Here is a 13,611-nt window from a genome sequence, read left to right as displayed (position 1 = left end):
TTGTGGTTACCTTAACTTTTGTCTCTGCTTGTGTGTGAGTCTGCTGCACATCATTCTGAAAATTGGAGGTATGGCTTAGGTAAAGGTAAAGGTAAAGGTTCCCCCGCACGTGCGTGCTAGTCGTTTCCGACTCTAGGGGCCGGTGCTCATCTCCGTTTCAAAACCGAAGAGCCAGCACTTGTCCGAAGACGTCTCCGTGGTCATGTGGCCAGCATGACTAGACGCCAAAGGCGCACAGAACGCTGTTACCTTCCCACCGTAGTGGTCCCTATTTTTCTACTTGCATTTTCGCGTGCTTTCGAACTGCTAGGTTGGCAGAAGCTGGGACGAGTAACAGACGCTCACTCTGTTACGCGGCACTCGGGATTCGACCCGCCAAACTGCCGACCTTCTGATCGACAAGCTCAGTGTCCTAACCCACTGAGCCACCGCATCCCTTAGGTATGGCTTACCACTAGTTAAAGGTAAGACATCAATAACAACTAATGTATAAACTCTACAAGAATTTTCAGCATGTTTTAAAAACAAACTACTCCCAGCCTACCTTGCCAAACCCAGAGAAAGCAACAACTCCTGCCCCAGTTTCTATAAGTGCAGTCCTCCCACTTTCTAAAAAAAAAAGTAAGTGCTGCCCCATTTATCAAAAGATCGTTTACCATGCTGTAAGTCAATAGTCATGGCTGTATCAACAACTGAACTCAATAAGATGAGCAAAAGGAAAGAACAAATAAAAAGGACCTATAATGGTGCAGTGGTTAGAATGGAATATTGCAGACTAATTCTGCCCACACACCAGGAGTTCGATCCTGACCGGCTCAAGGTTGACTCGGCCTCCCATCCTTCCGAGGCCAGGAAAATGAGGACCCAAATTGTCAGGGGCAATATACTGACTCTGTAAACAGCTCAGAGAGTGCTGTAAATCTAAGTGCTATTATTATTGCTATTATCATATTATTAAACAGGAGCTAGGATTGGCCTCACCTGCTGCTGGATTCGAGCACTGAAATACTTTTCAATAAGTTTTCTGCTGGTGGAGGAGCAAAGATCCAACTCTTTCTCCAGAGCCTGTGAGAGAAATTAGTTTCAGCAGAAACACCAGACTATGAATAAAATAATTAATACATGAGTAAGAGAGAGAAATAAAAATGGAAGCTTTCCCAGATAGGAAGTGCTGCTACACTAGACACTTTTGACACTGTGATCTTGTTTGTCCAATGTCAGGCCACACACAAAATTGCAGTTGAATGCATAGCCCTTTTAGTAATTCCTTCTTCCTAGGGCTGAGATAGAATGATTGGCCCAAGGTCTGGCCCCAGCTGGCTTCATGCCTAAGGCTGGACTAGAATTTATAATCTCCCAGTCTCTACCCTGATGTCTTAACTCAGACATGTCAAACACAAGGCCCGGGGGCCAGATCCGGCCCACGAAGTGGTTTCATGTGGCCCGCGAAGCCATCCTGGAAACAGTGAGGGAACGGCCCCCACTGCCTTGGCCCTGGCCCAGAGACCCTCCTCCTGCCAGAGACCCTCAGATCTGTCCCACTCCTGCCCAGCCCCCCATAGGCACCCTTGATGCGAATGATGTGGAGCTGGCCATGCCCACCCAGTAGGCCATTTGCACTCTAGCCACGCCCATGCAGTAGGCCACGCCCACCCTGGCCACACCCACCTGGCCCCCTGAGGGCAACCACAATGCTGATGCGGCCCTCAATGAAATTGAGTTTGATACCCCTGTCTTAACTACTATACCAGACAGGTACCCTATTAGTTAAAGTAGAGTTTATTAAATTATTTTCATATAGTAAATCTTTGGGGGTTTGATGGACAATCTGAAACTTCATGAAGAGGTCAATGAGCTGAAGAGTTTGGGACCCCCTGATCTAGAGCCAATTTTATCAGCATGTTTATGTTTAACGTCAGAGTGAAGAGAATACTTTCACTCAGTGATTTTGATAATTTCAACCAACGGCTACAAGAGAACAGTACAAATGACCTCCCTGCTCCATTCACAGATGATTACCGCTGGCTTAAACACTATTTAAAATGAAGTGGCCTCTTCAAAACGCACAAAAGCTTTCCTTCCACTTCACATGTGAACTAGGCCCTTAGTTTGAACAGGATGGATATTCTGACGGGGCAGCACATATGATACCACAACACAGGTGGGCAACATTTGCATCAGTCATAATCTGCATTTAAAAAAAACCACAAAACCTGTTTATGTCTGGCTAACAGATGCAGTATTTGTGGTTCTTAGACGCTAATGTTATGTGAGTCAGCAGGGAAACATATGGGACGTTCATGCAGGGGTTTTGTAGGCAAAGGTAGGTTGATGCAGGAATGGATAGAAAAGGTAGGTTATGTGCTATTTTCTTAATGTATTTAGATATGTAAAGCCATGTTTGTGCATGCTTAGAGTACCTATGGCTCTGAAGTTTTTTCTGTAAAGCAGGCCTGTACAACATGTGGCCGGCCAAGCAGCCCCATATGCAGGGGTCGGCAACCTAAAAAAGAAAAAGAGCCACTGGGAACCGGTTCCATCACAAATTTAAAAAAGAGGGAGCCGCGTGCGTGTGTCCATGCACGCGCATGCGCAAAAAGGTTTTTTGCGCATGCGCGGACGCACACGGCTGCCATTTTTAAAAAAATGAGATGAAACCGGTTCCCGGTTGCCCGATGGCGACGGCCCGTCTGCAAAGCTGCCGCTTTCGGCAGCTTTGCAGTCGGGCCGTGGCAGCTTCCTCAAAGAGCGGCGCCCCTGCCCATTCCGAGAGGTGCGCGCGCACCTCTCCGAACGACCGGAGGTGCGCGCGTACCTCCGCGCGAATGGGCAGCGGTGCCGCTCTTTGAGGAAGCTGCCGCGGCCCGTCTCAGCTTCCTCAAAAAGAGAGGCGCCCCTGCCCATTCCGAGAGGTGCGCGCGCACCTCTCGGAATGGGCAGGGGCGCCGCTCTTTGAGGAAGCTGCCGCAGCCCGTCTGCTAAGCTGCCGCTTTCGGCAGCTTCACAGACGGGCCGCGGCAGCTTCCTGAAAGAGCGGCACCGCTGCCCATTCGCGCGGAGGTACGCACGCACCTCCGGTCGTTCGGAGAGGTGCGCGCGCACCTCTCGGAATGGGCAGGGGCGCCGCTCTTTGAGGAAGCTGCCGCGGCCCGTCTGCTAAGCTGCCGCTTTCGGCAGCTTCACAGACGGGCTGCGGCAGCTTCCTGAAAGAGCGGCACCGCTGCCCCTTCGCGCGGAGGTACGCGCGCACCTCCCCAAAGGTTTGGGGAGGTGCGCGCACACCTCCGCCCATTCGGGGAGGTGCGCGTGCACCTCTCCAAACGGGCGGTGCCACTCTCCATTTGGAGAGGTGCGCGCGCACCACTGCCCGTTGGAAGAGGTGCGCGCGCACTGGGCGGCTGGGAGCCGCAGGTTGCCGACCTGTGCCCATATGGCTCATTGGCGTTTTTTTTTTTAAAGTAATAAATTCACCACCACCACTTTGCTGGATTGAAAGGCACACTGCAGAACGCCTCCAAGTCTCATTGCTGCTGCCAGTTCCAGGGTTGCCCCTGTTTCGCTAAGCCACCAAACAGCTGGTCGGCATGCCGGCTACCGCATTACTTTGGGGGCAGTGGTGGGATTCAAATATGAGAACAACCAGTTCTCTGTGTGGGTGCTGCTTCCAGAAGTCCATTCTGAGCCTGGGCAAAAAAAAAAAACAACTAGCTACCGGTTGTGCTGAAGTGATGCGAACCGGCTGAATCCCACCACTGTTTGGGGGCCAGAAAGATTTTAAATCTATCGATGTGGCTCTTTCTCCTGATGCAAGTTGTACAGGCTCGTTATAAGGGTAGCAAGGGTTGCAGCAGCTTACTATAAAAGCTGGCGTGCGAAGGGCCTCTTTGGATAGTCCACAGCCTTCTCCGTGAAAGCAAAATTCCAAGCTCTGTGGGAGAGACGGAGAGAAAGAGAGAAAGCGGCAGGACGCTGGAGCACAGCATCAGTCACGCCCTCCCTCCTTAGTTTCACTTTACACCCCCTAAGTACCTGGAGGGCAAATTGGAATTTCCTAAAGTAGTCCAATTTTCCAACTTGGTGTTTTGTAGCATCTTTTAGCAAGTCCAAGGTGTGATTCCACAGAAGCTCCAGAAGACTGTTTGGGAAGAACCACAAGAAGTAGAGTTGTACAACAGATTGCTAGACAAGGCATTTTTACTAAGGCTTTGCTGAGTATCGGGGTAAGCAACCTTGGCTCTTTTATGACTTGTGGACTTCAACTCCCAGAATTCCCGAGTCAGCCATGCTGACTCAGGAATTCTGGGAGTTGAAGTCCACAAGTCATAAAAGAGCCAAGGTTGTCTACCCCTGGCCTAATACATTTGACTCTGGAGCCAGACCGAAGCTGCTCAAATTAAGGATGAGTGGATTATAAATTTAACTTTTTCTCAATTTCTAATATTTAAAGATCTGTCTACATTGTTTTATCTTCATCGCATTTTAAAGTTCCATTTATCCCACTCTATTTGAACTATTTTCTTCACTTTGTGTTGAGAAGTGTATAATTTTGGCAGGATCCATTTCTTCAAACGCATGACTTTGGTTTACAGTTTTATCTAATGAGGGCAGATTTTGCAACCAGTGTTCTCATTTCTGCAGAACATTTTCATAAATAAATTGCTCTGCAAAATTTAAAGAATGACTTTGGAAAGATAGCTAAATGTCAGTGTGCGTTGGTTCAAACGTGATATCAAAAGTTTGCATTTAAAAAAAAACTACAGTAATTAAATTACATCCCTCCTCCCTAATTCACACCCATTGATCCACCTATATTCTAACACACACACACACACACACACACACACACACACACGGTCTCAAGAAGGATTAATTGGGGGCAAATGGATACTAAAGAAGATAAGGCAGCAAACCAACAGTTTACCAAGTTTCTAATTCATAGAGGTTTAAGAAATATTCCACAGGAATACAACATAAGACCAGTGGCATAGCGTGGGGGGTGCAGGGGGGGCCGGCTGCACCGGCCGCAACTTCGGGGGGGGCGCGCTCGACGGCGCCGGGATCCGGCAGGGCGAAGGCACCGGAGCCCCAGCCGGGAAGGGCCTGATGCCCCACGGCGCGCCACACACACACACACACACAAACACACAACCACACAGCGTGACTCCTCCTTCGGGCCGCTCCGCCTTCGCTCCGGCGCTGGACGGAAGCCTTCTCTCCCTCCTCCCCCCCCCCGCAAAGGAGAAGGCGGCTCTTGAGCGTGCACAGAGCGCGGCCCTCCTGCAAGCCCGGGGCTCCGCTGCGGAGGCTCTCCCAAGGCGCTCCCGGGGTTGCCAAAGGTGGGGGGGGCGCGGCGGGGCTTGAAAGAGGGTGGATTTCACGCGGGGGGAGGATCGCTGCAGCGTCTCTCCGGGGGTCCCTGCTCTGGAACGAAAGCTGCGTCGGCAGGTTGCCGATCCAACCATGCATGCAGACTTTGGGGGCGAGAGGACGTGGTCGGGTGCGTGTGCGTGTGTGTGTGTGTTTGTGGGCGCGCCCGTGCTGTCTCTGTTCTGCAAAAGGCGCTTTTTAAAAAAAATAAAAAAATAAAAATAAAAATAAATCCTGTCCTGCTGGAATGCAGAAAAGCAGCCCTCGCCCCCCCCCCATTAAAAGCTTGAACTCTTCTTCTGCCTTCAATCTCAGTTTCTGGAGCGCGAACTGGATTAAAAGACAAGGATGCGTTCGATTGGCTCAAGAGTGTGTGAATTTGACCGGACCCGGTGCGGGGAAAACGAGCGCTCAGATGCCACCTTCCCCAAATTGGCCATAAACTGGGATTCGTTTCATGTCATTCAACCGGGGCTTCGTGAACATCACAGAAACACACATTAACTGTGTCAAAACATTTCTCTTTCCAAACTCCCAAGCTACAGACTTTCCCTTTTATTTAAAGGGGGTTTGTTTTGTTTTTTTTTTAAAAAAACTGTTTTATTTAATAAACAGCGGTTTATTTAAAGACCACATTCACACAGCACCCTAATGGCAAACAAAACGTATCATTGGGGTGACATGACAGCAAAGAATGGTGTGTGTGTGTGTGTGTGTGAACTTATACATCCAAAGCACCAGAAGGCAGGACAAGAAACAATAGATGGAAACTAATCAAGGAGAGAAACATCCTGGAATTAAGGAGAAACTTCCTGACAGTGAGGACAATTAATTAACCAGTGGAACAGCTTGCCACCAGAAATCGTGGCTGCTCCATCACTGGAAGTTTTTAAGAGGAGACTACTCAAATTGTATAGGGTCTCCTGCTTGAGCAGGGGGTTGGACTAGAAGACCTCCAAGGTCCCTTCCAACTCTCTTATTGTTATGGATGTGGATAAAGGTACAAAGAGAAGGAATGATAGTACCTCACTCGGAAACTCAGTTAAAGTTCCCAACTTTCTCCCTTCTGTCTGCTCCTAAGTCTTCGGCACCCAGCCTGGTCCGCTGACTTTGAATGACTGAAACTTTTGCTGGCAGGATGCTAAACCAACAGGTAAAGCTCAATTCCCTTACGTCAGACTGACTGGCAGTCAGGTAACAACTGCAGCCGCCGCACCTGCGGCTGCTTGCTGCTGCTGCTCCTCCTCCTCCTCCTGCTGTATTGACTCTCTGCGGCCACTCGGTTCCCCCTGCAGGAGGCGATCGGGACCGCCCCCCCACACACACGTCGCCAGCAGCGAGAGTTTCCAGCCAGGCCGGCGAATCTTTGGGGTGAGGTGCCAAAGAGAAGGAGGCGGCTTGGCTTGGATAAGCAGCGTCTGGGCAGAAAATAGGTCGGGCGCCGCAGCAAGTATGAATTCCTGGGGTTCAGCCTAAGCAGGCAAAGCTGCAGGGTGGGTTGGTTGGCTTTTCCGGCTTTGGAATAACCTTGGGAAGCTGAGGCATTGTAAGTTGGAAGTCATTGTTTGTCGCCTAACATGTTGGGTCAACCCCACGCCACATGCTAAGCCATAAACCGTGGTTGGTATCCAGGGTTTAGGACAAGATGGAGAAAACTAGCAAATTGTGGGATCATAAATCTTGATGAAGCCCATCATCGCTCCATGTGATGTATGCACTCAATCTACAAACGTAGTCCAAGCCTATTCACATCTGTTGTAAGGTCATTCTCTCGTGGGGTTTATCCTGACGTCCACTAAGAGTGGAACAAACATGCCCCATTAACCATTTTCAACGCCATGTCCTCTCTTTGTCTCATCCTAAATCACAGCTGAGGCACCTTAAAGTTGCCTTGTTTCAGTTTTAAACTAGCATTTTCCCTCTTCTCCAGAGACCCTTTTTTGCCTTGAACCTAACTCAGGGGTAGGCAACCTTGGCTCTTTTATGACTCATGGACTTCAACTCCCAGAATTCCTGAGCTAGTGGAAGAGACTCGAGTGCTAAAATCCACAGGTTAGGGGGCGCAAATTACTTGCCTTGCCCCGGGTGCTGACAACCCACGCTACGCCACTGCATAAGACAACCAAAAGACTGATATTAAAAATAAAACATGCAGATATTTAGTGGGCCATGAAAGAGTATCAATTATTCTAAACCCAGAGGAAAAGTAATCACAGAAAAGGGACATTAATATTCAAAGGACAAAATAAGATGCCAGTACTTTGTTTTAACCATTTACAATATTTATACTTCTCTTTTCCTGTATTCCATTCACAGCAAATGCTAGTACCTAGCCAACATTTGCTCATCTCAAAAAACCAAACAAGGCTAGACTTGGTTAGTAGTTGTCCCTTTCAACAGGACACCATTAAGACATACAATGGCTTTAGGTTACACTGAGAATTTACACCGAAGAATTCAAAAGCACTCTTTTATTTAATTAAAGTCTTTATTGAATTTAAGGGATGCCCAACTCCCAACAATTCTGGGTGACTGACTTGGTAAACTTACATTAGAAGAAGGAACCAGAGAAAGAAAAGGAAAAGAAACACATGCATCCAAAGACATTGTTGCTAAGGGGGTCACCAAGAGCTGGTCTTGACTCAAGGAAGCTTTATGTCTTTTCCATTTTGCCTAATTTTGTTTCTCATGCCCATCGCATCCTAAAAAGCCCCAGAGACAAGGATGCATAGATAAAGAAGGGAACATCAGAACATGTGGAGAATGGCCATCATGTCCTAAATAAACACAGTTAATGCCTTCTTCATCTACGATGGTTTTTGGATCCTACCAATGATTTCCTAATGTACTATCTATCAATTTAGAAATCAGAGTTCTCTTTTTTTTCCTCTCTTATCCTTTGATCCTATTCCTCCTGTGCTTTACCCTGATTTCCACAAGCTGGCTCTTTCTTCGGTTGGATGACCTCAATTGTTATGGCTTGTTCAGATGCTTTCCTTCTCCCTTTTCCCCAACATTTGTTATTTTTGAATAGTAGACCAATTACACCAAACTGTGGCTTAAGAGAGATAAGAGCCTTGCTCTTCCTTCTGCAGATCCCTAGCTAGTGCCAACTATGATCCCTAATTCAGAACATGGCAAGACATCTCTGCAAAAGCCATTTTCCTCCTTATGTGAAATCCTTTTAGTCTAAGAACACATAACATGTGGTTCTGATTGTATTGCTGGAATATAGCTCTCATCATTCCTTAACACCACCATGTTGTCTGTGGCTGATTGGAGTAGGAGTTCACCAATAGCTGGGCAACCACACATTGCTTTTTATGTAGTTGAATAAAAGATTCTCACCATGCCAGCATCCTGCTTTACCTGTTAAAATTTTCCTGGACAAGGTTCATGTTTAGATACTGAAGCTCATACTCCAAGAATCTCATTAAAGGTGTGATGCACTAGAAGAGGCAGAAAAAGATATACAAAAATTAAGTGACGGGAAATAACATTTATCAGCTATGAAACTAAATTGTTACATATGAAACTTTCAAGGAACATGACACAAGAAATACAAAGTACAACATCACCAGCATAACATTTTAAGTTGATTCTATGCTGATTACTGACCCAAATTCATCCAGGATGCTTTCAGATCGAGATATTTATTGTGCAATTATCCTGTTATGAAAGTCTAGAATTTTGGGGAAACTTCCAACAAATATTTTTAAACCATTTTTAAATGGTTGCAGTGTAGAACACTGTTTAACTCCTTTTCACAGAATATATAGGTGGAATATATAGGTTTTCCAAGTCTGGATTCTTAGCAGTGCATTACCAGATTCTCCCCCATATGTAACCTGATTGAAAGCCAGGAAGATAAAAGAGGGTCAATATGGGATATCTTTAAAATAATAATATTTTGTGGAGAGAGAACAGAGAAGTAGATACAGATGTGAGTAGCATATTGGTTACAGTTATGGCTTTTTGTGAATCACCCCAAAATAGTTAATATAGGAAGAAACCAAGAGGAAAAAAGTGATACATACAGTATTTAGCGATCAATTAAATACTCACATCTTCTGGGTTATTAGTGTCACTGCAAACAGATAGTTCCTGGATATGTTGAGCAATTCTAGCATCCATCTGTCAAGAAAAAAGGAAAAAAACCCCATGCTTTTAATGCCATTAAGGGGAAACATAATACTGTATAAATATTAAAAGTTCTAGGCCAGGGGTAGGCAACCTCGGCTCTTTTATGACTCGTGGACTTCAACTCCCAGAATTCCTGAGCCAGGAATTCTGGGAGTTGAAGTCCACGAGTCATAAAAGAGCCGAGGTTGCCTACCCCTGTAATCTAGGCCATTCATATCTACATCATTTCAGGCATTCCATACTGCATCTTAGAGATTTTTGTGGGAACAACCTAAGGCTGGGCCATTCATATTTTACACATTTAAACTCCTTGAACATTTAAGATAGAAGATATGGGTTTTCTCTCTGTTCTGACCAATGCCATTGTCACACATCACATATACCTTGACAGACAGAATTTCTTCTATAGGACTGAGTTTCGTGTACAACAGGCTGGGGAATTCAGAAACTTGTATGAAACATTCTCGTACAGATAGTCCTCGAATTGCAATCACAACGGAGCCCAAAATTTCTGTTGCTAAGCAAACAGTTTTGCCCCATTTTATGCCTTCTTTTTGCCACAGTTGTTAAGCAAATCACTGCAGCTGTTAAATGAATCATGCGTTCATTGGGCAAATCTGCCTTTCCCCATTGACTTTGCTTGTCAGATGGCATTTGGGAAAGTTACAAAGGGTGATCAGGTGACTCCAGACTAGTGCAACCATCCTAAATATATGCCAGTCGCTAAGCACCCAAATTTTGATCAAGTGACCATAGGGTTGCTGCAACGGTCATAAGCGTGATCAATGGTCATAAGTCACTTTTTTCAGTGCCGCTGTAACTTCGAACGGTCACTAAACAAATGGTTATAAGTCAAGGACTACCTGTAGTGTAAAAGCCTAAAGATCTGTAATGGGTAAAGGAGGGAATGGAATAAGGTAGGAAAGGGCATCAGTGGCTGATGGGCTCCTTGAACATTTAGCACGCAGAGAATGCTAACAATGACCAGCTCTGGCCATTAATTCCCTCCTCCCGACCCCCAAAATGAAGCAATCATGCTGTGTTTTGGTTTTTTTACGCAAGTAAGTGCCTTTGGTTTTGGCATTCATGTTTTTCCCACCGTCTGTCATTCCGATAGCACCGACCCCTGCTTCTCAGAGGCATAAAAACTCAGTGAGTTTTGTCTCTGAAGAGCCAGTGGTTCCCGATTATGAAGCAGACCAAACAAATGCGGGATGACACTTTGCCACTGGACTTTCACCGTTCTAGTCACGCTCGTCCCCTGACCCCTTAATGCTGCTGGAGGAAAAGAGGAACCCTGAGCCTGTGAGGTTACTTTGATTGCCAGAGTCTGCACCACTCCTCGGATCTCATTGTTGAGGCAGGAAATAGAAGCCTGAAGCTGATGATGAAGCGTGTGCTGGATCTGCTCGGGGGTAATGACAGGTCCGGCGTTCTGTTCCAAGCGTGCCCAGTCCAGCTGTTTGGGCAGCTTCAGGATCATCATACGGAGCTGTTCAATGTTGTTCACCACAACACAGAGCTGAAGGATGGGAGGAAGGTAGAATCTGGTCAATCCTTGCGTCCAGCCTTGTTTCTTGTAGCCCAAATCTGGCTCTACCACTTACCCTGTTTGCTGCTTGTCCTGCCTCACTTTGATTGGAAGACAATGCCTCTGCCCTTCCTTTGATCATCTGACAGTACATCAGAGCAATTTTACACACGTCCTAAGAAGTCAGAAAAGAGAAAACTGTTACTGATCAGCAGGGCTTTTTTTCTCATAGAACGCTCAGAACGGAGTTCTGGCACCTTTTTGGGATGGAACCTTGTAGGGTAGGCAAAGTGGGTTGTATGACATGTGTGAGTTCCGGCACCTTTTTCTTTTACAAAAAAAGCACTGCTGATCAGTCAATGCCGTAGGTAGGCTTCGCTGCATCCTTCAAGGACACTTGACTGTCTTTGGTCCTACAATGTACAGTGTAATCAAGCACAATTGACTCTACTGTAAGGAAGCATCAGTGATGACTGAGTCATACAACTGGAATGTAGCAGGTTCTAAATTCAGAGGTTCTAATCTTCTAATGCTGCAACTGCACAGAGTCTTTTTTTTCCTCTAAGAAAACAAATTTGCCTTTTGTTCTTCAGTGAAAAAGGAAGCAAAGTGAAGGACAAATAACATAACTTTTTTGTCATTGCTTCATCGGCACATTCCCTGAATATATTAAGAGTCTTTAATTAAATATAATTCCAATGATCTCTTCCCTGTGCAGTACATGGGCCCTGGAAGGAAAACTTATTACTAGTATTTTAGAAGATTTTGAGCACAATCATAATATTCAGTAGAATAATACAATTTTTTGGAAAGCATGGTAAAAGGCATATTAATGACATCTTGATTGCAAAACCAATTCTTCCTTCTTTCTAATATCTAATGGTCATCTAATCCTACTCTGCTGTCTCTTGTGAGACAAGCAGAAATAACTGAAGACAAGCAATTCTGCAAATAACTCAACTCTGTACCGTGAAAAGTTTTGTAGGTAAAAACCTACACTTTGAAATGCACCCAGAAGCCTTTGACAGAGCCAACATAGCTCACAACGTAGTGGTATTACAGGGTCATACTGAATTGCACCCATAACTACTTCTGCCATTGTATTCAGGAACAGCTGCAAATTCCAAGAAGTTTTCAAAAGCAAACCCTACGTACAGCATATTGCAGTAATTTGGAGAAGAGATGACTAAGGTGTAAGTGACCATGAACAAGGCCTCCCAATCTAGGAAGAGGTGCAATTGGCACACAGACTGGTTTTCTGCAAAGACACTCCTAATCACAGATTTAATCTGTTCTTTGGACACGTTGAGAGTCCAGAAGTTGCTCCAATTGCAACCAATTCCACCCCATTCAGAAACAATGATGGCAAGTACCTAGATCTCAAGTACCCAGATCTAAAACCCACAACCATTAGGCTTCGTTACATTGAGCTTAAACCTGTTCTCCTCTTCCAATTCCCACAGCTTCCAAATACAGAGGAAGAATCTTAGTGGTCTCAGATAATCAGTCAGGGGCAGAGATCTATAACTAGGCATCATCAGCAAACTAATCCTGTGCCAATGGAGGATCTCACACAGCAGCTTCACGTAAGTGTTAAATAGAAGGGAAATGAGTACCACCTGAGGAATCCCACAAAGCAGAGGCTTTGGACCAAAACCTCTCCCTCCAATACTAATTGCAAGTGACTCGAAAGAAAGAACCACCGCAATGAGCCAATGAAGAAGGATACCATGATTGATAGTACTGAAAGTTGAACACAGATAAAGGGCAGTCCAACTACTACAATTCACTTTTGCCAGGGATAATCCACAAGCAGTATCAATGATGCTTCAGCACTATAACCAGATTTGAAACCTGACAGAAAAGGATACAGATAATCCACATGGTCCAGAGCCTTCTGTACCTTCAGTCCAACCACCTTCCTCCTACTGAAGACAGGCTGATAATTGTTCAATATCATTGGACCCAGTGATGATTTCTAAAGGAAGGGACCACCACTGTCTCCTTAAGTGCAGGCAAGTTCATCCTCTCACTCATGGATAAATTTATCACCATCTGGATCAAACTGCACATTCTCTCATGGGAGAATCTTGACTAATAGGAGAGACATGAATTTGACACAGAGGGGGTCACACTTACAGTAATCTTTTCAACTTCCCATATAGTCTTCAGCCTTAAACTTTTCAAGGTGATCTCATTTATCCAAATTGCTTTAAAAGTTGTATGGCACATTGTATTTGTACAATCTGCAACTTTCCAGTGTGATTTTTACACCGATTTTTCTTTAAACCACTGCAGATTAATAAACAGTGAGATAGAAGTGATTTCTGGCACGGATTAGAATGATCTGAGCTTCCTTATTCTACACATACCTCGACAAATTTCACCATGATCATAAAGGCCTCCTCAGGATCAGGCCAATCCAGCTGTTGCCAGGTCTTCACCATCTGAGCATAACAAGTGGACAGGTCAACAATGGATGTACTGTGTTTATTCAGGTCTCCCAGTGGTGTCAACTGAACAGAAATGAAACCAGAGAAAGGGAACAACATCAGATTATTAGGGTCAGA

General features: G+C 45.5%; 1 protein-coding gene across 2 annotated transcripts in view; it reads right to left on the bottom strand.

Moving 5' to 3' along the window:
- The window catches only part of UNC13D (unc-13 homolog D), a gene marked incomplete at its 5' end in the record, with an annotated part of 62,330 nt that overhangs the window by 11,126 nt on the left and 37,593 nt on the right, over positions 1-13,611 (bottom strand). For both annotated transcript variants that reach the window (XM_083353910.1, XM_083353911.1), the window contains 8 exons: positions 982-1,065; positions 3,857-3,928; positions 4,030-4,135; positions 8,737-8,816; positions 9,433-9,501; positions 10,826-11,032; positions 11,118-11,216; positions 13,414-13,557. In XM_083353910.1, the coding sequence (XP_083210036.1) occupies positions 982-1,065; positions 3,857-3,928; positions 4,030-4,135; positions 8,737-8,816; positions 9,433-9,501; positions 10,826-11,032; positions 11,118-11,216; positions 13,414-13,557 (861 nt within the window). The remainder of the gene's footprint in view (positions 1-981; positions 1,066-3,856; positions 3,929-4,029; positions 4,136-8,736; positions 8,817-9,432; positions 9,502-10,825; positions 11,033-11,117; positions 11,217-13,413; positions 13,558-13,611) is intronic.

Source organism: Vipera ursinii, assembly GCF_947247035.1.
Source record: "Vipera ursinii genome assembly, chromosome: 2".
In the NCBI taxonomy this organism is placed as follows: Eukaryota; Metazoa; Chordata; class Lepidosauria; order Squamata; family Viperidae; genus Vipera; species Vipera ursinii.
The sequence above is the reverse complement of the archived record's forward strand: the minus strand, read 5'-3'. Positions and strand labels throughout refer to the sequence as shown.